This window comes from Carcharodon carcharias, chromosome 17, assembly GCF_017639515.1.
Source record: "Carcharodon carcharias isolate sCarCar2 chromosome 17, sCarCar2.pri, whole genome shotgun sequence".
NCBI classification, from domain to species: Eukaryota; Metazoa; Chordata; class Chondrichthyes; order Lamniformes; family Lamnidae; genus Carcharodon; species Carcharodon carcharias.
The window spans coordinates 69,204,407-69,229,525 of record NC_054483.1 but is presented as its reverse complement, the minus strand read 5'-3'; the positions used below and the strand labels follow the sequence as shown (position 1 = coordinate 69,229,525).

The 25,119-nt window shown below is 44.0% G+C and overlaps 1 protein-coding gene across 1 annotated transcript in view; it reads left to right on the top strand.

The window, feature by feature from the left end:
• atrnl1b (attractin-like 1b) overlaps window positions 1–25,119 on the top strand; it is a 1,080,114-nt gene that overhangs the window by 401,377 nt on the left and 653,618 nt on the right. Inside the window, exon 20 of the mRNA XM_041209279.1 lies at window positions 16,367–16,460. Coding sequence (XP_041065213.1) covers window positions 16,367–16,460 — 94 coding nt within the window. The remainder of the gene's footprint in view (window positions 1–16,366; window positions 16,461–25,119) is intronic.

Genomic DNA, 25,119 nt, shown 5'->3' with positions numbered 1-25,119 from the left:
GAGATCACATCTTGAATATTATGTGCAGCTTTGGTCTCCTTATTTAAGGAAGAATGTAAGTGTATTGGAGGCAGTTCAGAGAAGGTTTACTAGATTGATACTGGGAATGAGCGGGTTGTCTTATAAGGAAAGGATAGAAAGACTGGGCTTGTTTCCACTGGAGTTTAGAAGAGTGAGGGGTGACTTGATTGAAGTATACAAGATCCTGAACGGTATTGAAAAGTTGGATGTGGAAAGGATGTTTCCTCTTGTGGGTGAATCCAGAACTAAGGAGCACTTGTTGAAATTAGGGGTTGCCCTTTTAGGACAGAGATTAGGAGAATTTTTTACTGAGGGCTGTGTGACTTTAGAACTCTGCCTTTGGAGGTGGGGTCATTGAATATTTTTAAGGCAGATGTAATAGTTCTTCTTAGGCAAGGGAATCAAAGGTTATTGGAGGTAGATGGGAATGTGGCATTTGAAATGCAAGATCAGCCATGATCTTAGTGAATGGTGGAGCAACCTCGAGGGGCCGAATGACCTACTTGTGCTCCTTATTTTGTATGTTCGCTTGTATCTTAGATCAATAGCTGAGATTAATTGAGATTAATTGTCAAGTGAGATTAATTGTACTGTTAAATAAAAAATTCGAATTTTGGTTTGACCTTTTTCCAAATGGTATTTTTTTTTTGAATCCTTGTTTCATTGTGAGGTCCCCCAAAAGTATTTTATTTGTTATTAGAAAATTTCTTTAATTATATGGGTAACCCCGTTTCATTATTGCTCATATGATTTATATGATGAGGGGGAACAGTAACAGAAACCTAGAAAAGACAGTTCTGCAGGTGATCCACATCTTCTGCAGATGGCCAGCGACCCTGATCTATAGAACCAGAAGGTTTTTGATCACTTCTCAAGAGTTATGTACAATGGTGCCATTTTTTAAATTCTTTCAGGGGATATGGGCATTGCTGGCTAGGCCAGCATTTATTGCCCACCCCTAGTTGCCCTTGAGAAGGTGGTGGTGAGCTGCCTTCTTGAACTGCTGCAGTCCATGTGGTGTAGGTACAGCCACTGTGCTGTCAGAGAGGGAGTTCAAGGATTTTGACCCAGTGAGAGTGAAGGAAGGGCGATATAGTTCCACATCAGAATGGTGTATCGCTTGGAGGGTAACTTGCTGGTGCTGGTGCTGCCTTTGTTCTTCTAGGTTGTAGAAGCCACAGGTTTGGAAGGTACTGTCGAAGGAGCCTTGATGAGTTGCTGCAGTGCATCTTGTAGATGGTACACACTATTGTCACTGAGCGTCTGTGGTGGAGGGAGTGGATGTTGCAGGTGATGGATGGGGTGCCAATCAAATGGGCTGCTTTGTCCTGGATGGCATTGAGCTTCTAGTGTTATTGAGGCTGTACTCATCCAGGCAAGTGGAGCGTATTCCATCACACTCCTTACTTGTGCCTTGTAGATGACAGGCTTTGAGAAGTCAGGAAGTGAGCTACTCTCTGCAGAATTCCTAGCCTCAGACCTGCTCTTTTAGGCACAGTATTTCTATGGCAAGTCCAGTTCAGTTTCTGGTCAATGGTAACACCCAGGATGTTGACAGTGGGGGATTCAGCGATGGTAAGGCCATTAAATGTCAAGGGGAGATGGTTAGATTCTCTCTTGTTGGAGGTGGTCATTGCTTGGCACTTTTTGTGGTGCGTATTTTACTTACCGCACTTATCCCCCAAGCCTGAATGTTGTCCAGTTCTGCTGCAGTATCTGAGGAGTTGCAAATGATGCTGAACATTGTGCAATCATCAGTGAACATACCCGCTTCTGACCTTATGGAGGGAAGGTCATTCATGAAGCAGCTGAAGATGGTTGGACTTAGGAAACTGCCCTGGGGAACTCCTGCAGTGATGCCCCAGGACTGAGATGATTGACCTCCAACAACCACAACCCTCCTCCTTTGTGCTTGGTATGATTCCAACCAGTGGAGAGTTTTCCCTGATTCCCATTAACTCCAGTTTTGCTGGGACTCCTTGATGCCATACCTGTTCAAATGCTGCCTTTACGTCAAGGGCAGTCACTTCCACCTCACCTCTGTTATGTTCAGCTCTTTTGTCCATGTTTGGACAAAGGCTGTAATGAGGTCAGGAGCTGAGTGCACCTGCAGAACATAAATTGACCGTCAGTGAGAACGTTATTGCTGAGTAGTTGCTGCTTGATAGCATTGTTGACGACACTTTCCATCAGTTTGCTGTTGATCAGGAATGGACTGATGGGGAAGTAATTGGCCGGGTTGATGTTCTGCCTTTTGTGTATAGGACATACCTGGGCAGTTTTTCACATTGCCAGGTAGATGCCAGTGTTGTATCTGTACTGGAACAACTTAGCTAAGGACGCAGCTTGTTCTGAAGCAGAATTCTTCAGTAATATTACAGGAATGTTGTCAGAGCTTGTGGTCTTTGCAGTATGCAGTGCCTTCAGCCATTTCTTGATATCATGTGGGCTGAATGGAATTGTCTGAAGACTGGCTTCTGTGATGCTGGGGACCTCAGGAGGAGGCCGAGAAGGATCACCACTCAGTACTTCTGGCTGAAGACTGTTGCAAATGCTTCAGTCTTGTCTTTTGCATTGATGTGCTGGGCTCCCTCATCATTGAGAATGGGGATATTTGTGGAGCCTCTTCCTCCTGTTAGTTGTTTAATTGTCCACCACCATTCATGACTGGATGTGGCAGGACGGCAGAGCTTAAATCTGTCTTTCTATCGCATGCTGCCTTTATGTTTGGCATGCAGGTAGCCCTATCTTGTAGCTTCACCAGTTTGACACCTCGTTTTTAGTTATGCCTGGTGCTGCTCCTGGCATGCCCTCCTGCATTCATCATTGAGTTGAGCTTGATGATAACGGTAGAGGTGGGATATGCTGGGCCATGAGGTTACAGATTGTGGCTGTATACAATTCTGCTTCTGCTGATGGCCCACAGTGCCTCATGGATGCCCAGTTTTGAGTTACTAGCTTTGTTCAAAATCTGTCCCATTTAGCACAGTGGCAGTGCCACAAATGATGGAAGGTATCCTCAGTGTGAAGACAGGACTTTGACCTCACAGGATTGCATGGTGGTCACTCCAACCAGGACTATCATGGACAGATGCGCCTGTTACAGGTAGATTGGTGAGGACAAGTTCAAATATGTTTACCACTCTTGGTTCCCTCACCACCTGCCACAGACCCACTCAAGCTGCTATGTCCTTTAGAATTTGGCCTGCTCGCTCAGTAGAGGTGTTTCCAAGCCACTCTTAGTGATGGACATTGAAGTTCCCACCCAGAGTACACTCTGTGCCCTCGCCACCCTCAGTGCTTCCCCCAAGTGTTATTCAACATGGAGGAATACTGATTCATCAGCTAAAGGTGGGGTACGTGGTAATCAGCAGGAGGTTTCCTTGCCTTTGTTTGAGCTGATGCGATGCAACTTCATGAGTTTCAGAATCGATGTTGAGAACTTCCAGGGCAACTCCCTCCCGACTGTATATCACTGTGCCGTCAACTCTGCTGGTCTGTCCTGTTGGTTGGACAGGGAATACCCAGTGATGGTTGACGGTGGTGTCTGGGACATTGTCTTTAAGGTACGATTCTGTGAGTATCACTGTGCCAGGTCGTTGCTTGACTAGTCTGTGGGTTAGCTCTCCCAATTTTGGCGCAGGCCCCCAGATGTTCATAAGGGGGACTTTGCAGGGTCAATGGGGCTGTAGCTTGCTGTTGTTGTTTCCGGTGCCTAGGTCAGTATCGGGTGATCCATCCGGTTTTATTCCTTTTTGTAGACCTTATAGCGGTATCTTTACAACTGAGTGGCTTGCTGGGCCATTTCAGAGGGCAGTTAAGAGTCAACCATATTGCTGTGGGTCTGGAGTCGCATGTAAGCCAGTCCAGGTAAGAACAGCAGATTTCTTTCCTTAAAGGACATCAGTGAACCTGATGTAGTTTCCTCGAGTCGCTTTCATTCGACGACCATCATGGTACAGAGAATAGTTAGCTCTGGCTAAAGAGAAAACATCCAGCTCTTCCTTGTGCCTGGACTACTGCTCTCAGTTTATTTTTTTAAGGTGTTTCAGCTGGTCTCACACAGCTTTACAACCAGTCTCCTGTTCTGACCACTGGCTGAAATCTGATCTACTAATTAGTTTCTGTTTCTGTAGCAACCTTTCAGAGGCTTACTTCTCAGAAGTCTGATGTCACAGCCAGGAAATCCAATTAAGAAACCCCTCTTGGAAACTTAATCTTTGGGTCCCTGTTTCAATGAGGGACAGACTAAAAAAATATAGGCTTTGAAGTTATTTCATCACATAATGCAAATTAGTACAATAATCATTTAAACAAAAATCCCTGCATTTATCCAGTGCCTTCAATGTCAAAAAACATCTTAAAGCATTTCACAGAAACATAATCAGGCAAAAATTAACAGTGAAAAGAAGGAGCTATTATGAGTGTATCTAAAAGCTTGGTCAGGAAGGTGAGGTTTAAGGAGGGACTTAAAGGAGGTAGAGGGGAACAAAAAGGAAATTACAAAACTGAGAACTCTATCAGAAGATATGGATGTCAGTGATGGGGTGAAGGGATATTGTGCTACACAGGAGGAGCTGGGAAAATGCAGAGTTCTCAGAGGGTTGTAGGGCTTGAAGTGATCAGTACTGATCAAGTGGCGTAATTTGGAATGAGTATTGACCGCAGATCATTGAAACATTCAACAAGCAATGACAGCTTGTTAAATTTGTGGAAGCGATCATTGGTGTTCTAAAGTGATCATTAGGCATTATAGGTATTAAGTACGATCATTAGTCATCAAAGCGATCAGGATGATATCAGTTCAGCTTTCTACAAGTTATGATGGAAAAAATAAACAAATCTTACTGCTTATTTTCAAAATTTTTCCCAGGAATTTCCCTCAGCCATCCATTTCAGCTGGAATGTTACCCGTTCCTTCTGACCACTCTGCTCTGCCGTCTCTCTCTCCGTCTCCCTGTCTCTCTCTCCATCTCCCTGTCTCTCTCTCTCTCTCTCTCGTCTGTCTCTTTCTCTCGTCTGTGTGTGTCTCTCTGTCTCTCCCTCCCTATCTCTCTCCATCTCAGTTTCTCTCCGTCTCCCTGTCTCTCTCTCTCCGTCTCCCTGTCTCTCTCTCTCCGTCTCCCTGTCTGTCTCTCTCTCTCTCTCTCCCCCCCCGTCTTTCTCTCTCTCTCTCCCCGTCTCTCTCTTTCTCTGTCCCTCTTCCTGTCTGTCTGCCTACCTCCCTCTCTGTCTCCCTGTTTCTCTCACTCTCTCCCTGTCTCTCTACCTCTCTTTATCTCCCTCTCTCTCGCTGCCTCTCTGTCTCTCTCTCTCTCTCCCTCATAAGAACATAAGAAATAGGAACAAGAGTAGACCATTCGGCCCCTCGAGCCTGATCAACCATTCAATAAGATCATGACTGATCATCTTGTGTTTCGATTTCCACATTCCCATTGAATCCCGATGACCTTAGATTCTTGATAGGCAAAGGAATCAATCTACCTCTTCCTTAAAAACGTTCAATGACCCTGCCTCCACCACCTTCTGAAGCAGAGAATTTCAAAGTTGCGCAACCCTCAAGAGAAATATGTTTCCTCATCACTGCCCTAAAAGGGTGACCCCTAATTTTAAAACAGTGCCCCCTAGTTCCAGACTCACCCACAAGAGGAAACATCCTTTTGATGTCCACCTTGTCAAGGCCGTTCGGGATCTTGTATACCTATATCAACCACCACCACCTGCCCGCGCCCGCCCCACCCCGCCACTCTTCCAAACTCCAGTAGAAACAAGCCCAATCTGTCCAACCGTTCCTCAAAAGACAACCCACTCATTCCAGGTATCAATCTAATAAACCTCCTTTGAACTGCTTCCAATGCATTTACATCCTTGCTTAAATAAGGAGACCAAAACTACACAAAGTATTCGAGGTGTGGTGTCACCAATGCCCTGTATAACTGAAGCATAACATCCTTACTTTTATGTTCAATCTCTCTCGTAATAAAGGATAGGATTCCATTAGCTTCTTAATTACTTGCTATACCTGCATACCAGCTTTTTGTGACTCATGTACTAGAACACCTAGATTCCTCTGCACCTCAGAATTATGCAGCCATTCTCCATTTAAGTAACACTGCTTTTTTGTTCTTCCTGCCAAAGTGAACAACTTTACATTTTTGCACATTAAACTCAATTTACCAGATCTTTGTCCACTCACTCAACCTATCTAATCCATCTGTACCCTCCTCACGTCCTCTTCACAACGTTCTTTCCTACCTATCTTTGTGTTGCCTGCAAATTTAGCTACCATGTCTTCGCTCCCCTCAACTAAGTCATTGATGTAAATCATAAAAAGTTGAGGCCCCACTACAGACCCCTGTGGGACTTCACTTGTCACATCCTGCCAATCAGAAAAAGACCCATTTTTGCATACGCTCTGCTTCCTGCCAGCCAGCCAACCTTCTGTCCATGCTAATATGTTACCCACTACACCATGTGCTTTTATTTTCCGTAATAATCTTAGATGTCGCATCTTATCAAATGCCTTCTGGAAATCCAAGTATAGAGGGTCTACAGGCTCCCCTTTATCCACTGCGCATGTTATGCCTTCAAAAAAACAGCAATAAATTGGTTAAACACGGGGCAGAATCTTCTGGCTGGTGTGCGGGTGGCAGAATCCACACGCCAGTGCTTAAAATGTCACGCGAGCGTCCCGACAGCAGATATTTCGGTCAGTGGGCACGCTATGCAGTGGGATGCGGGCCCACCAAAAATTAAAGGCCTTGTTAAGGCCATTAACTCTCCAATCAATCAGGATTTTAAGGGGCCGGTGCGAACTTCGGCTCGGCGCACGGGCCCAACGAGCAGGCGGGTAAGTGATTTTTTTACAAACCTCATCCAGTGTTGGGATGAAGTTTGATATCGGGTTTAAAAACTTTTAATAAAGTGTTTGTGTTCTTCACTAACATGTCCCATCTTGTGTGACATTTTCACATGAGAGGGACATGTTAATGATTTTTCAATTTTTCTATTTTTAGAGTTTCACAGAGTTTCAGCAATCTCCCTGAGGCAGCACTTTGCCTCAGGCAGATGTGCGCTCTTTTGCGCGCATACGTGAAAGAGCGCACTCTGGCAGTTGGGGAATCATCCCCCACCCGCACAGGAAACGCATGGCGCTTCCCGTCGGGTGACACGCTGGATGGGAATTAATTGGCAGCGGGGCGCATTTCGGTGATGGCGATTGAAATCGAGAAACAATTGCTGAAGACTCAGTCCTTGTGAAAGGATAGGTCCAGGATTGAAGTGAGGAAAGATTAACACAAGGCAAATGATTTTACTTGCAGCAGCATGTAACCAGGAAAAAAAAGTGTTCAATATCAGCAGTGGCTGCCCGCCCGCCGCCGCCGCCAAGTCGGTCGGGCCCGCCCGCCCATCAAGGGCAAAATTCTGCCCATGATTTTCCTTTCACAAACCATGCTGGCCCTTCCCTATTGCCTTCAGCACTTCTAAGTGCCCAGCTATAACCTCCTTAATGATCGATTCTAATAACTTCCCCATGACAGACGTCAAGCTAACTGGCCTATAGCTTCCAGTTTTCTGCTTCCCTCCCTCCCTTGAATTGAGGGGTTATATTTGCTACTTTCCAACCTGATGGAACCTTTCCAGAATCTAGCGTATTTTGGAAAATTAACACCAGTGCATCAATTAACTCATTAGCCACCTCTCTTAAGACTCTACTCACTCTCTAGAGGACCAACATTCACTTTACTTGTTTTTTTTCCTTTTTAAATACCTGCAGAAACTCTTGCTATCCATTTTTACATTTCTAGCTAGCTTCTTCTCATACTGTAATATCTTTCTCCTGATTAACCTTTTAGTCATTCTTTGCCATTCTTTATATTCTATCCAATCATCTGTCCTGCCACTCATCTTTGCAGAGTTGTATGCTTTTTCCTTAAATTTGATGCTTTCCTTAGCATCTTTAGTTAACCACGGATGGTGGGTCCTCCCCTTACAATTTTACTTAATTGTAGGAATGTACTTATTCTGAATACTCTGAAATATCCCCTTAAATGTCTGCCATTGCTTCTCTAATGATCTAACCTCTAGCCTGGTTTCTCAGTTCACTTCAGCTAGCTCAGCTTTCGTCCCCACATAGTTGCCCTTACTTAACTTTTAAGATACTAGTCTTAGACCCACTTGTTTCCCTGCAAAATTCAATTATATTGTGCTCGCTGCGACCTAGGTGTGCCTTTACTCTGAGGCCATTAATTAATCCTGTCACGTTACACAATGCCAAGTCTAATATAACATGCTCTCTGGTTGGCTCCAGAACGTGCTGCTCTAAGAAACTATCTCCAAAGCATTCTAAGAATTTCTCATCCAGGCTACTACTGCCAATCTTATTTTTCCAGTTTATGTGTAGATTAAAACCACCCATGATTACTGCTGTCCCTTAAGCACAAGCACACAATATTTTCTCTTGAATACTTGGTCCTAGCCTGTGACTACTGTTAGGGGGCCTGTAGATCACTCCCACGATTGACCTATTCCCCCCTACTATTCCTCATTTCCACCCAAACCAATTCTGCACCCTGATCTCCTGAACTAAGGTAATCTCTAACTATTGCACCAATTGATTAATCTTTGATTAACAGTGCCACCCTTCCATCTTTACCTAGCTTCCTAATCTTCTTGAATGTCATGTACCCTTCAATATTAAGGACTCAATCTTTGTTGTCCTATAGCCACCTCCGTAATTGCTATCAGATCATATTTATTTACTCCAATGTGGGCCATCAATTCATTTACTTTATGAATGCTACATGCATTCAGATCGCCTTCAATTTTGTCTTTTTGTTACCTTTGCAACATCTAGTGTTGACTGTTGATGTGTTCTTCGGTTTTTTCTCTCTGTCCCTTCCTGCCATTCTCTGACCCTCATTTCTCATCTTATTATTTTGCTCTCCTGTCTTGACTATACACCTTGAATTGCTACCTCTACCCAAGCTCGATCCCTCACCCTCTATCTGGCTGCCTTTCTCTCTCTCTCTCTCTCTCAGTGCAAACCTGGAATGACTCTGCCCAAAGTGCAGTAGTGGGCAGGAAAAAGGATGTTTTACCCGCTGGCTGCAATGATGGTGTTTCATGCTGTATTTGACCCAACCTCGAAAGCAGGCCGGGACCCTCCAGGTCTCGGCTCTCCAGAGAAGGTCATCACAGACGGCATAGCAGTCAGCAGACTGCCTCCATCTCTGTTGTGAATGTCAGGAGAGCACCAAGATGTAGCAGGGTTAGGAGGGTTAAGAAGATGTAATTGCATAGATGGGGCATGGATGTTAATCACTTCTATATACTGTTCACTATTGTAAATAAATTCCCAAGAATGTCTCCCTGCCTATGGCTCCTTGTTATGATGGGCAGTGTTCGTGTCATTCAGACGTGAAACCTATGTTTCTGCACAAGATAAAGGCAGGTGTCTCTTCCCTGTGCTGTGTGCAGCCTTCAGATCAAAGTGATGGTACGACCTCACACTACTGGACGCCTGCACCTCAATGGTGCTTGTCATTGCTGCCAGAATGTTGTGGGCAGCCATCTCAGAGTTCCATCATTCTCTGTGTGCTTGCAGCATCTATAAGTTGGGGCTGGCCCCCATCTCGTCAACATCTGTGGCCAGAGACGCTGTGCTCCTGAGGGGGTCAGGTGCTGAAAGCTGACAAAGGATCAGGTGCATTTAAAGTTTCATGGCTGTGTCTCCATGATATGAACTTGATCGTAGAGCATAAGCAAGCTGCCCTTGGCCAGACAGGAATCAGACATTCACAGAGGCTATGTGAAGATCTAGGGAGCGTCCTCACTGCATGTTGTGATCATCTTACTGGAATTAGATGACTATTAGGGCCTCCGTTGTGTCTCCATGACAGGAGCTTTAACACAGAGCTGCCATCAGCCGGACTGGAGTCAAACGTTCACAGATGCAATGTGAGGATCTATGGTGTCTCCTCTCCGCATGTCATCGTCATCCTCCATAAATCTAGCACCTATGAGGGCCTCCCAAGCAAGCCTACCTCGTCTGGCCAGTGCAATGGCCTCATCACTGTCATTGTTGCCTTCGAGCACCCCTTCACCCTCATTCCCATTGACGTCCCCCTCATTGAAGGAGACCTCCATCTCTTCCTCAGCCAGCTCCACTCCCTGTTGCAGGTTGTAAAGGGTGAGCACATGATGACGATGCATGACACCCTCTGTGGTACGTCCAGGCACCGGAACCTCATTTTCAGCATCTTGATGCTTTGCTCCACCAAGGTGTAAGTTGCAGCATAAGCCTCGTTATGCCTTTGCTCTGCTGCAATCTGAGGCCGCCACATGGGTGTCATCAGCCAAGCCCTCTGCAGGTAGCCCTTGTCCCCGAGGAGCCGTCCCTGCAGCCTCTGTGGACCCTGGAAGATGTAAGTGATCTGTGACTGAGAATGTAGGAGTCATGGATACATCCTGGGAACTGTTGCAGACCTGCAGCATGTGTTTGTGGTAGTCGCACACCAGCTGAACATTCAGTGAATGGAAGTCCTTGTAGTTGACATACTTGACCACTTGTTGCGATGGAGATCTGAGTGCAGTTGATGGCGCCCTGCACCTGTGGGGAAATCTGAGATCAGGGAAATCCTAGAGCTCTTGCATACTGGCTTTCCTGGTCCTGGGTGAAATGCAAAAAGTTGTGTGCCTTCGCGAAGATGGCATTCATGACCTCATGGATGCATTGTTGGGTTCGGGCTCGTGATATCCCATAGAGGTCACCTGTGGTGCCCTGAAAGGAGATATTGATGAACCATAGGCAGTGGATGCAATTCGCTTTCATGTAGCGCCAATCCTGCAATAGCTGAGAAATGTGACTGACCAGTTGCCTAGACATGAGCAGTCAGTGGTGACACTGGTTCTCGGTCATCTGCAGAAATGAAAGGCGGCGTCTATAGACCCTGGGTCTAGCCAGGCGCCAACCAGCGACGGCTCGCTGTGGCTCTTCAGTGGCGCGTGTGGAAGACCCAGCCCCTCCTTCTTCCTGAGGTTCCCTGCTCCTCCCTTTGCCCAGCCAGTGGCCTCTGTCGCTCTCTTTTCCTTTGCCTCTGTTCTCTGTACGCTTGGTATACAGCTTGGTCACCAGGCTCCACGCTCCTGATGTTGTACTCCTGCAGGATGAAATAGAAAGAGGCGTGGGTTAGCTTGGGTGCACTAAGAACCTCTCTTGGTTTAAGTGTGAAGGCCCCTTAACGCATCCCTGAGACTGACGGCCACCACATGGATGACCAGAGTTTAGTGTGCTGCATGGCTGCCTGAATCCCCACCCAACCCCGCCCCACTCCACCTGACCGATTGGCGGCAGTTTTGCTCATTGGACCGCATGCTGTGCTCTCAGCTCAGGCACAGGCATTCTCTTAACCCGCACTGCAAGGCTGCACTGTTAGTTTCAATCATGGAGGAGACTTGTCCAAACCTGAATGATGACATTGCAAGGGGCTGTATGTGCCTCCATCAGTGACTGCTCCATGGCCAACTTTAGCAAGGGGATTGTTCAGAATTCCCAGTCGTCCAACTGTTCTGCAGTCCACTAACATGCTCATTAGTTTGCAGTCTGTACCCGAGGGCTGAGAAGTTCAGGAGCACTTGGTGGTAATTTCATGCCGCTGTGATGCTTGAGTGGGCAGAGAAGCTAGAGGCCTGACTCCAAGCATGTCAATGTGGCTGCACCTGAACTGTCTCAGCTGTGGAGGAATGGTCGCTTTATACAAGGATTCCCTAATGCCTGGATGCTTGTTCACTACCATCAACTGCAGTGCAGCCCATGCTCATCCCCACCAAGTCGCCTCAACAGCAGCCCTTTCCCCGGCACCGCACTATCAGCCAGATGGGAAAAATCGACTTGCCAATGCCTTGCCTGAATGCACGGAGCCTTAACCTTGAAGTCCAACAGGTGACTCTGGCGAGTGCTGTGCAACGTTACTGTGCACTCACCTCTCCGTCCCCCTCATTGTGCAGCTCACCAAGTGCACGTCTTGAATATGCTGTTATGAAACATGTTGGTGTGCAATCGCTCTGACATGCTCGGCTGATCTAGCACTGGGGGATGATTCTGGCTGGCTGGGCTTAAAATGATATGTGGATGTATTACAACGAAGATCCTGACTTCCGATGGTGGGAAATGTGGCCCGCTATTGACAGGCAGAGCAGACGATTGTAAACTGGTTTCGCGATGTTGTGAAATCAATTTTTGGCCATCTCGCCCTATTGTTCACTCACACTGCTAAACATGTTCAGCACCAGTGGACATGGAAAATTCTACCCTTTGTGTGTGTGTCTCTCTCTCTCTCTCCCTCCCCCTCTCTTGGCCTCATCCCCTCTCTCTGCCTATCCCTGTCTCTTCCTTTCTCACTCGCTCTAGCTCTCACTCGATCTCTCGCTCTCACTCTCTCTCGCTCTCTCGCTCTCTCTCTCTCTCTTTCTCTCTCTGTGTCTGTCTGGCTTTCTGTCTTTCTCTCTATGGCTCTCTCTCTCTCCCTCTCTCGCGCTCTGCCTCCCCCTCCCTCTCTCGCGCTCTGCCTCCCCCTCCCTCTCTCGCGCTCTGCCTCCCCCTCCCTCTCTCGCGCTCTGCCTCCCCCTCCCTCTCTCGCGCTCTGCCTCCCCCTCCCTCTCTCGCGCTCTGCCTCCCCCTCCCTCTCTCGCGCTCTGCCTCCCCCTCCCTCTCTCGCGCTCTTTCTCCCCCTCCCTCTCTCGCGCTCTTTCTCCCCCTCCCTCTCTCGCGCTCTGCCTCCCCCTCCCTCTCTCGCGCTCTGCCTCCCCCTCCCTCTCTCGCGCTCTGCCTCCCCCTCCCTCTCTCGCGCTCTGCCTCCCCCTCCCTCTCTCGCGCTCTGCCTCCCCCTCCCTCTCTCGCGCTCTGCCTCCCCCTCCCTCTCTCGCGCTCTGCCTCCCCCTCCCTCTCTCGCGCTCTGCCTCCCCCTCCCTCTCTCGCGCTCTGCCTCCCCCTCCCTCTCTCGTGCTCTGCCTCCCCCTCCCTTTCTCCGCTCTGTCGTCCCCTTCGCTCTCTTGCCCCCTCCCTCCCTCCCTCTCCCCGTCCCTCTCTCTCTCTCCCCCTCCCTCTCTCTCTCTCTCCCTCCTTCCCGCTCTCCCTCCCGCTCTCCCTCCCGCTCTCCCTCCCGCTCTCCCTCTCACTCTCCCTCTCGCTCTCCCTCTCGCTCTCCCTCTCGCTCTCCCTCCCTCTCTCATTTCTTCTTTCACTCCCTATCTCTCCCTATCTCTGTTTCATGCTCTCTCTCTCTCTGTGTCTCTTACTGTGTCTCTGTGAGTGTGTGTGTGTCTCTCTCTCTCTCTCTCTGCCTGTGCCTGTCCCTGTCTCCCCGTCTATTTTCCTCTCCCGGTCTGTATGTTTCTCTCTCTCTCCATCCCTGCCTCCCTCCCCTTTTCTCTCCCCCTCTCCTCCATCCCTTCCTCCCTCTCCTTCCCTCCCTCTCTTCTTTCTCCCTCCCTGCTCCCTTTCTCCTCCCTCTGTCTCTCTTCTCCTTCCTTCCTTGTCTCTCTCTCTCTCTCCTTCAGCCTCCACAATCTAAAACTTAAGTGCTCTGAGACCCCACACAGGCTTGAAACATGCTGAACAGGCCTCTGATATCACTGCCCGAATGTCACTTCTGGTTATGGCCAGCCCTCAACCTGGAAGGGGTGGGGGAGTTTTCTGTGAAGAAAATGAAAACAAAATACTGCAGATGCTAAATAAAATGCTACAAATATTCAGCAAGGCGCTTCCAAAGAAGTGCCATCTCTCTCTCCACAGACGCTGCCAGACCTGCTGAGTTTTCTGTTTTTGTTCTGCAGAAAGTCAGAATCATCCAAAGTCCCACAGGTGGGTGTGAGGAACGTGTTGGTGGTTGAGGGGGTGGGGTGATTCTGGGGGTGTTCAGGAGGTGGTGTGGGAGTTCAGGTGATCATTGGGGGCAGTCGGGGAGGGTGGGGGTATGCCAAGGGTTTGAGGGTAAATTTCCATGACACCAATTGGGAGGCAGACTCGTGGCCAGCCCTAATAATTGCCAGTACCTGCACTTAAAACACTACAGGGACTTCGTGAAATTTCCAAGTATGTGCACTTGAACCACACTGTTGGGATTTAGTTCATTTTCCAGAAACTGCAGGGACTTAGACATTTCTATCTGTGAGCACTTAAATAGCCCTAAAGAGAGCACAGTTGAAGATAGCTGAGAGCTGATTTGGCATCATTCCATGTCATTTGAGCACCAATGATGTCAGCTGAACGCTTGCAGGCAAATAAATGTTTGTAAATGATGTGATTTGAGTGATGTGAGAGTTCATTTCAGGTCAGTGACTTCACTTGATCACTTTCAGATGTCTAATGATGACTGAAAGATCACTTTGGAATGCAGAGTATCGCACCTGTGTTAACACTGTTGCACACAGAATTCTGTCAAAACAGGGGGTGGTTACAGAGATAGGGAGGGGTGAGACCGTGAAGGGATTTGAACATGATGAGATTTTGAATTTGAGGTGTCACTTCACTAGACGGTAATGTCGAGAGTGACAAATGAGGCTGTAGTTAGGGGAGCATTAATCGAACCGGGGAGGTGACCAAGGCATTTATGATGGTTTCGGCAGAAGTTGGGCTGGGTCTGTTTCAAACGCAACTGACCAAAATCTATTTGACGAGTTACCTAGATATTTATCTTTACATATGAAGGTTTTCAGGTGCACCATCCTTTTGTAGCATAATATATAAAGAGAAAAAAAGGAATTCATTTCTTATTCTGATGCCCAGCTGGAAAATTACAAGGAACATCTAAATTGCAAGCCTCTTCAATAATAATTAAACTCTACTTAAACTCAGGATGTCCTGTACAAGCAGTGATAGGGCTATGGTTTTCAGGAGACCACCCAAATTTTATAAACAACTGCACTTTAGCAGAATGCAACGTGCAATAAATGATACGCCGTCTACATTCCAAAATAATGTTTGTCCGATTTATCATGACCAACAGCATGGAGCATTCAGTTGTAATTTTTATCTCGTGGATACTTCATCAGCTGGATAATACAGATGTTTTTTTTTAAATCAAATGATTTATTATATAGGCCTTTTAAACTAGTAATGATATTATGAAACTTTGGCAAAAGATTATTTGAATGGATGATTTGAAATGTGGAACTAAAATGTGTAAATCTAAGGACCTCCTTCAATGACAATTACTTAGTTGCAAAATAATGATCAACTCTAATATATTTAGAAGGTCAAATAGATGCTGATTATAATCCTGTCACTTTATTGCCTAGAACTGTGATGTTTAAGCTGAATTTGAATTGTGCCATTTAACATATTTCCCAGGATGTAATAGTGTTGTTCAGTCAGTTGGTCTAAGCAAAACTTGTTTTGTAGCGTGTAGTATTTTATATTCAAATATTATTCAAACTTATTTCAAGAAAAGCTATCAGACAAATTTCACAACCTTCACTGAGAACATTTTATTTTTTTCGAGGTACAATCTGTTTATGAGAATCAAAATGATTGCCCTGATTATAAACATGCGACTTTTATGTCCTGTAACTTTTAGTAAGTGAGAGACATCGGAGTTGGAAAGAAATGGAGCTTGAGTTCAGAGAGGGAACAGGTTTGCCAACTCCGGAGAAATTTTGGAGATTTGATCATGTCACCAATCACATGAAAGGTCATCGAACTGGGTGGGCAGGAGATACCCTGGGAGGTAGTGAATGGTTGAGAATGTAAGACTTCTTGAGCAGTACAAGTTATACAACAGAGATGGCTGAGGTGTTTAGCTACAAAGTTCTACGAACTGTGAACATAATGCACCTGTCTCCGAGGTTGCTAGCACAGTGTCCAGAAGAGCAACCCTCTATTCTGGGAGACTCCTGAACAATCTGGGAGAACTGGAAGCCCTACCAAGCCCTTTGATAATGATGCTATGAAACTAACTGTTCTAATCTGCAGAAAAGAAGCTTGGTGATGATTGTCCACTTGTTGCTCTCTGCCTGTCCATTGGCACAGTAATATGCGAGCAGATTATTGGTGTAATCCAACAAACAACTTTCTGTTGTACATGCTTCAGTGGTCCAACCTTAAACTGATTTAGTATTATGAAAATAAAATATTGTTTTCCTGTAAACATGTACCTTACTCTTGGGAGTATTTATGTTCTAATGATCTAATCTGATTTTGTCTCAGGTATTACATCCAAATTTCAGCTCTGAAATTTATAATATTTGAGCTCAACGATAAGCATTTAAGTCTTTTAATTCCCAGTTATCCTGTTGTTATTTTGATTTATTGCATGTTATTTAAAAGGATATCTCTATTTTACAGCTTGTAAATGCAATGGACATGCAAATGCTTGCCACGCCCAAACAGGAAAATGCTTTTGCACAACAAAAGGAATCAAAGGAGATCAGTGCCAGTTGTGAGTATTTGAATTCTCTTGATTGAAATTATTTTAATTGCTTTTAATCACTGTGTTAGAAATATTATCCATTATTTTGGGTTCTGAAATCTAAATCTAATAGAGCCATGAGCATTCCAGCAAAGCAAATAAAAACTTAAGCATGTGAACATGCTTGCTTTGGGTCATATGAAAAACAAATATGAAAAGATACAGCAGCAGAAGGAAGCACATTTGTGGTGTTAAATCTAAAGTTTTCTCACTGTTACCAACATTTTTTTAAATACAAGCACGAGACCAGGGACTTAATTATCTGAATGCATTGAGAAACATCTAACATTTTAAATTGATTAACTCTGTAAATCACCAAGTTTACTCAAATAATTGGTAAATTTGTAATTTGGAATGTGCTGCCAGTAACTAAATAACCAGTACCAGTAATTCTCAAATTACCCAGCATTGCTTATAGATTGTGTGATATAACTTGACCAATAGCAGAATGTTTCTGGCCCTGAATTAAGTCAATAGACAGAGAAAATTAAGTTACCTTAAATGCTATTGACAAATGATTTTCCCTTCTGGCAGGAGTAAGTCAAATGATGCATGTATATGACATGTTGAATTAAGTAAAAATAATTCGGTTACTAGAAAAAGGAAAATGGGTTGCAACATTGATCAACAAAATTGGTGACTGTGCAAATAGAGTTTTGAAGTAATAATTTGTGATGTTTTAAGTTCTAAAACCTAGTGTCGGTATGTTAATAGAGTCATAGGGGTTTACAGCACAGAAAAAGGCCCTTTGGCCCATCAAGTCTGCACCGGTCAAACAAGTACCTAACTATTCTAATCCCATTTTCCAACACTAGGCCCATAGCCTTGTATGCCATGGCATCGCAAGTGCACATCCAAGTACTTCTGAAATGTTATGAGGGTTTCTGCCTCTACCACCCTTTCAGGCAGTGAGTTCCAGATTCCCATCACTCTCTGGGTGAAAAAATTCTTCCTCACATCCCTGCTAAACCTCCTGCCCCTTACCTTAAATCTATGCCCCCTGGTTATTGATCCCTCCACCAAGGGGAAAAGTTCCTTCCTGTCTACCCTATTTATGCCCCTCATAATTTTATACACCCTCAATCATGTCCCCCCTCAAACTCCTCTGCTCCAGGGAAAATAGCCCCAGTCTATCCAATCTCTCCTCATAACTAAAACTCTCCAGCCCAGGCAACATCCTGGTGAATCTCCTCTGCACTCTCTCTAGTGCAATCACATCCTTCTACATACCTACATATTCAAACCTGAAAGCTGCAAAGGTTAACACATGTGCAAAGCAGTAAGATTTCTTTTTGTTCAAGTTTAACTTATTCCAGTTAGCATCAGCTGATTTCAGATTTCCTAAGAAGCATGTTAGGGACAGCACCCCTGAAAGTTTTACTTCCATGATGAAATGGGGAAAATTACCAATAATAACTGTTTGTACTTTGGGGTTATTTATTTAAAAATGTTAATACAAGAAATATGAATTGGATGGATAATAATAATGCAATATATAAAATAACATACATTGCACAGAGTTAAATAATAAAATTATACAGTGATATTTCTGTGTATGTAATTTTTTTTCTTTGATTGGTTCAGTGCTTGTAGTCTTCACGTTTTCCTAATTTGTAATTGCCTATTTTCTTTTTGTTCATTTCACCAATCATAAATTGCACTGTATGCCAATATGGGAGCTATTTTGAACCAGCAACATCCTACCATGGACTCTAATGATGTCAATCCAGTCTGGCCCCTTCAAGTAACATTGCCAAACTCACCCAGGGGTTAGTTGTTGTCAGAAATGTATGTTGGTTATCTAATCATATGTTTGTTTTATTGAATAAGAATTAATTGTTGCTCATGAATAAGAATTAATTGTTGCTCATACCATAAATTATCTCCTTAATTCTGCTTGTGTGCAACAGAATAATTTTACTCTTGGGCCTGGATTTTACGGCCCCTCCTACCCAGTGGGACATTATGATCCCGCTGAACTGAATGCAGGTTTAAGTGGCTTGCTGCATCCGCCGGGGAAGACGTAAGATCCTGGCCATGGGTTTTTAAAATGACTGTGAGCTCAATTTTTGTGGACAAAATACTGGGAATTCTTGAGAACTTCAGCTTCCTCTGGTGTAGTCAACATTAAACCAAACAAAAGGCAGCATTATACAAAATGAGGACCTACAGGTATAGGGATCATACCTCTATCTTGGCACAATATGATATTGCTGGTGGGTAAGGTTAAGAATATTCCTGTGATTGACAAAGATACATAAGTTAAGTGTTCTTAAAACTGGTTGTGGCTGGCATGACACAATCAACAATTGTTACAAATAAATTTGTAATATAATGGCAGGCATTTTGTTTTTTTATTAAAATATAATTTTTCCCTGTTGCAACAGGCAGCTTCAGAATTAAGGATTACTTTTTCAGTGCCCTTGAAATACAACAGCAAATATATTACCCAGTTTTTTAAACCTGAAATCCCATGAATGAGTTACTGGCAAGGCAAATATTTATTCACGCACCAACCATCATATGGATGCATATAAAGAACTTGGAAATTTTCATTGCTTGGTAGACCTTGCACCAAAACGTCCATTTATTTCCTTTATGCAGCTTATAACAAATCCTGACTCAATCATCTCTCAAAAAGCAAACAACTAATTGATGAAAATTAATAGTATTGAATGAGGTTTTGATGCCTAATTGAGTGACAATTCAGAGATAAATGCCTGTAATTTTATCACTGTTACTGAGTGTTCAAATGCTGAATGCAATGTTTTCCAGAACCCTCAACAGTGAACCATTAATAATATTGAAGGAAACTGCAACCTTTAAAATGTTGCTTATTTCCAAACACTGAATCCTGCACAGTGCAACCTCTGCCAGATGAATTCAAGAACGAGACAGTAACAGTTAACGCACAATTATATGTTTTTCAGATGATGCTCACTATTCTATATTGTCTTAATTTTAAAAAAAAGTTTACACATACTCTTGCCTTATGGTTTCATACAGAATAGATGTGATTTTAACAGCCTACAGATTATGCATCATTTGCAAGTACATGTAAGGAGGGCATATAATAATATATAATTCCATTTGTTAGCATAGGTGTTTCAGTCATTTTTAGTCAGAGGAATTGGCCTTCAAAATAAGTTTGGAACACCTCATCAATAGCTCAGTCCATAAATTAATTGTGTAATGTGGGATTAAAACACACAGCCCAGAGATTTCTAGCATTGATCACAGACCTGTGGTGAGTTGGATGATTACTGTAATGGTCAGTGGCATTGAAGAAACTACAGTTGTCTTCATTGCCCACAGCTAGGGAGGTGAAAATTTAGTCATAATTTACATTCCTGATCACTATCCAAATACCCGCAATAAAATACTGGACAGCATTTATTTGGCTATACTATCTATCCCTGTGGGTTGAATTGGCTGCTGACACTTGCAGTCTGGCTCACATATGGTGAATATCCAGTTGGTCGATATCCTGGTGGGCTTTTGCACAGTAGCCACACCCCAATATTCAAAGAGGAGTTGGGATTTTAGTGCATATTTGCATTTGATAACTCGATAGAGCATACCTTTTGGAGCAACTTCGAAAAATGGTAAAACTATATAAAGGGATAATAAGACTACCACCTGAAAATATTTTCTGAAATGTATATAATTGACTCAGAATAATTTCCAGGGTTTATAGAAAACAAACGTATGTGAATCACTTCTTCAGCTGAAAGATGTCACCATACATTCTTTGTTCTGTAGGGCAACACAATGGTATTATTATTACTGTAGGTCCTACTTCTAGTGATCCACCTATTACCCTCTTGGCTATAGTACAAGTAGAAGTGCTAGAGCTTGTCAGGCAAGGTAGTTTAATAAATAGTAATGATGCAAATTAGGTATGTCTTGAAGAATGTGGTAAACAACAGTAAAATTATTAAACATAATGCATAAGAGAACAAAGAAACATTTCACAACTATTGTTCCTAGAGAAGTGAAATGTGATATATGGGCAGTAAGTCAATTCAAGTTTGAAAAAATATGATGCAAAATCTTACAAATGTGTGACAAATACTGGCAAAACAAATGGATTTATAGACAGGAAGTGTATGCAGATTTTGGATAAGTTATTAATTGTGAACAATACTGCACATGGTGTTCCAAATGGGATCTGATCAGTGCTAGTTACAATAACAATATCCTTCCTGATTCACATACAATCACACTTATAATGCAGACCAGCATATTTTTGTTTTTTAACAGTACCATGCATTGATAGTTTTATTTTTCCACAAAATTAGATCTGCTACTGCTACTTACACAACTTCACTCTTTGACATTCAAGACATTCTCAATTAAGATTCTTTGCTTGATCACGAAAGCTTTTTATGTTTGTCTGCATTGAATTGGGTAAGCCAGATAATGGCCCAGTTCCTCCAAACCTTGAAGTCCTTCTAAATTTAATTGCATTGCTTCTTATTATTTGCCTTGCCTCTTTCATCATTCCTAAACTTCACTATTTGCTTTTAAAATATCTTTACTTAAGTAACTTGATAGAGGCCCCGGGGCAGACTTCAGGATATTGTTTTTGTTTAAGTAACTGGTTGAGACGCAAATTATAATAACAAGAATTTGTAATAAAAAAAACTAATATTTAATCTGAAGCCTTTGACTTGAAGCAGCAATCATTTTAAAATTTATGCAGAGCTTCTTTTGCATAACAGAATTGGAAAATGGTGGAACACCTCAGTTTCACATTCATGAACAAAATAGGGACCATTTCCAGTTAGACAAATGGTGATCCTTCAGAACTTAATGATTTTTTTTAGTTAAGTAGAAGTTCAAATGATTATTGAGATTTTTATTCTATATATTATTTCTAGTGAAAAATAGGTATGTGTGAAGCAACAGTGTGTTAGTTCAGGATAAATTATCTAAGTTGCTAAGACTTTTTTAAAGGCCATCTTCTACTGCTTACTGCTTTAGTTTATTTATCTATTTGTTGTAGGCCTTGGCCCTTTAATTGGTTTACTCAATTTGGGAAGAAAATATTATCAGACAAAGAGATAAATCATTGGCTGATTTTAATAAGTATCTTTAATTTGCAAGGGAAAATTAATATTTTTCTTTGATCCGAAAACATTAATTTCTGAAGATAGGTCTCTGGTATCCTTGACCTGCTTATTTTGTTTCCTTGAGGTATAAAACCATAAGCCTATCCTCATAAACTAAGACATCTAAGTTTAAGTATTCAACTTTTTGCCATCCTTGCACTCACTCTAGAGCATCAATATTCATCACCAGATGTCAGGACCAAAATTGGGCACCATGTTCCAACTGCTGGCATACTGATGCCATATGTAACCCAAGTATAGTCCTGTTAGTTTCAAATGTTATTGATCTTGCAATAGACACTAAAATCTTTTTGCTTTTCCTGTAATCCTCAGTTTCAGTTTGGAACATTGTTTGGTTCAAAATTTTAATTGCTTCATAGGATTTTAATATTTAATTGGGTATTTTGACACAAGGGAAATGGAGAGGCAGTATAGACTCAGTGGCACAGTTCTAAAGAGTATACATGGACAGAATTATCTGGGGGTGTCCATGTGCATTGATGTTTGAAGGTGGCTAGACATGGTGAGAAAATAGTTAGCAAGCCATGTGGGATCTTGGGCTTTAGAAATGAAGCTTTTGAGTACAAAAGCAGGAAAGCTATACTGAACCTTTATAACTCTCTGGTTAGGCCACAACTAGAGTATTGTGCCCAGTCTGGTCACCACATTTTCAGAATGATGTGAAGATTCTTGAGAGGGTGCAGAGTAGATTTACCAGAATGGTTCCAGGAATGAGAGAATTTAGCCTCAAGTTTAGTTTGGAGAAGCTGAGGTTGGTCTCCTTGGAGGAAAGGAAGTTAAGGGGAGATCTGATGGAGGCGTACCAGATTGAGGTGCATAAGGTTCAGATAGAATGGACAAAGAAAAGCTGTTCCCATTAGCTGATGGTACAAGAACCAGGGGACACATATTTAAGGTTTTCAGGGGGATGTGAGGAAGAACAGGGGACAAGGGATATTCCTTGAAGAGATGGCTACTCATCCCTTTATGTGAGCCTAAGACAGGAGACCCTACATCCAAAGCCATCTGTTCACATGAGCCACCATTGAGCAGGTTTCTGAAGATGTAGTTCTGGTGCTAGAACTAGTTGGGTGGCACCCTGGAGTACACTCCTGTAAGGGTCACGCGCATTTTAATGGTCATCTGGAATGAGGGGATGATGTACTGGTATTGTCACTGGGCTAGTAATCCAGAGACTCAGGGTAATGCTCTGGGGACCCAGGTTCAAATCCTGTCACGGCAGATGGTGGAATTTGAATTCAATAATAATCTGGATTTAAAAGTCTAATGATGACCATGAAACCATTGTCGATTGTTGTAAAAATCCATTTGGTTCACAAATGTCCTCTGGGGAAGGAAATCTGTTGTCCTTGCTTGGTTTGACCTACGTGTGACTCCAGACCCGCAGCAATGTGGTTGACTTTTAAATGCCCTCTGAATTGGCCTAGCAAGCCACTCAGTTGTAACACACCACGGCAAAGTCGCAAAAAAGGAATGAAACCGACAGACCACCCAGCATCGACCTAGGCACCGGAAACGACAAATGCAATTGCAGCCCTGTCGACCCTGCAAAATCCTCCTTACAAAAATCTGGGGCTAGTGCCAAAATTGGGAGAGCTGTCTCACAGGCTAGTAAAGCAACAGCTTGACATGGAATCATACCTTACAGATAATGTCACAGGTTCCACCATCACCATCCCTGGATATGTCCTGTCCCACCGACAGGACAGACCCAGCAGACGTGGAGGCACAGTGGTATACAGTTGAGAGAGCCCGCAACATTGACTCTGGACCCCTGAAGTCTCATGGCATCAGGTCAAACAGGAAACCTCCTGCTGATTACCACGTACTGCCCTCCTCAGCTGATGAATCAGTGTTCCTCCATGTTGAACACCACTTGGAGGAAGCACTGAGGGTGGCAAGGGCACAGAATGTACTCGGGTGGTGCTACCAAGCCACTGCTGACCAAGCTGGCAGAGTCTTAAATGACATAGCTGCTAGACTGGATCTGCAGCAAATGGTGAGGGAACCAACAAGATGAAACACATACTTGACCTCATCCTCAGCAGTCTGCATGCCGCAGATGCATCTGTCCATGACAGTATTGGCAGGAGTGACCACCGCACAGTCTTTGTGGAGACAAAGTCCCACCTCCACATTGAGGAGACCCTCCATCGTGTTGTGTGGCACTACCACTATGCTAAATGGGATAGATTTCGAACAGACCTCGCAACTTGTGAGGTGCTGTGGGCCATCAGCAGCAGTAGCAGCATTGTACTTGAACACGATCTGTAACCTCATGACCCGGTATATCCCCCACTCTACCATTATTATCAAGCCAAAAGTTCAATGAAGAGTGCAAGAGGGCATGCCAGGAGCAGCACCTAAAAATGAGGTGCCCACCTGGTGAAGCCATAACACAGGACCCCTTGCATGCCAAACAGCATAAGCGATAGACAGAGCTAAACGATTCCACAACCAACGGATCAGATCTAAGCTCTGCAGTCCTGCCACATCCAGTCATGAACGGTGGTGGACAATTAAGCAGCTCACTGGAGGAAGGCTCCACAAATACCCCCATCCTCAATGATGGGGAAACCCAGCACAAATGTGCAAAAGATCAGGCTGAAGCATTCAAAACAATCTTCAGCCAGATGTGTTGAGTGGATTCAGCCAATTCGACTCATTCCACACGATATCAAGAAATGGCTGAAGGCACTGGATACCGCACAGGCTATGGGCCCAGGCAACATTCTGGCAATAGAACTGAAGACTTGTGCTCCAGAACTTGCTGCACCCCTAGCCAAGCTGTTCCAGTACAGCTACAACACTGGCATCTACCCAACAATATGGAAAATTGCCCAGGTATGTCCTGTACACAAAAAGCAGCTCAAACCCAACCCGACCAATTACCACCCTATCAGTCTACTCTCGATCATCAGTAAAGTAGTGGAATGGGTAGCAGTGCTATCAAGCGGCACTTGCTTAGCTATAACCTGCTCACTGAGTGAGTTTGGGTTCCACCAGGGGCACTCAGTTCCTGACCTTATAACAGCCTTGGTTCAAATATGGATAGAAGAGCTGAACTCCCGAGGTGAGGTGAAAGTGACTGCCCTTAACATCAAGGCAGCATTTGACCAAGTGTGGCATCAAGGAGCCCTAGCAAAATTGGAATCAATGAGAATCAGGGGAAAAACTCTCCGCTGGCTGGAGTCATTCCTGGCACAAAGGAAGATGGTTGTAGTTTTTGAAGGTCAGTCAACTCGGCTCGAGGACATCAGTGCAGGAGTTCCTCAGGGTAGTGTCCTAGGCCCAACCATCTTCAGCTGCTTCATCAATGACCTTCCTTCCATCATAAGTGGAGATGTTCGCTGATGATTGCACAAGCACCATTCGTGACTCCTCAGATACTGAAGCAGTTCATGTCCAAATGCAGCAAGACAAGGGCAATATCCAGGCTTGGGCTGACAAGTGTCAGGCAATGACCATTTCCAACAAGAGAGAATGCAACCATC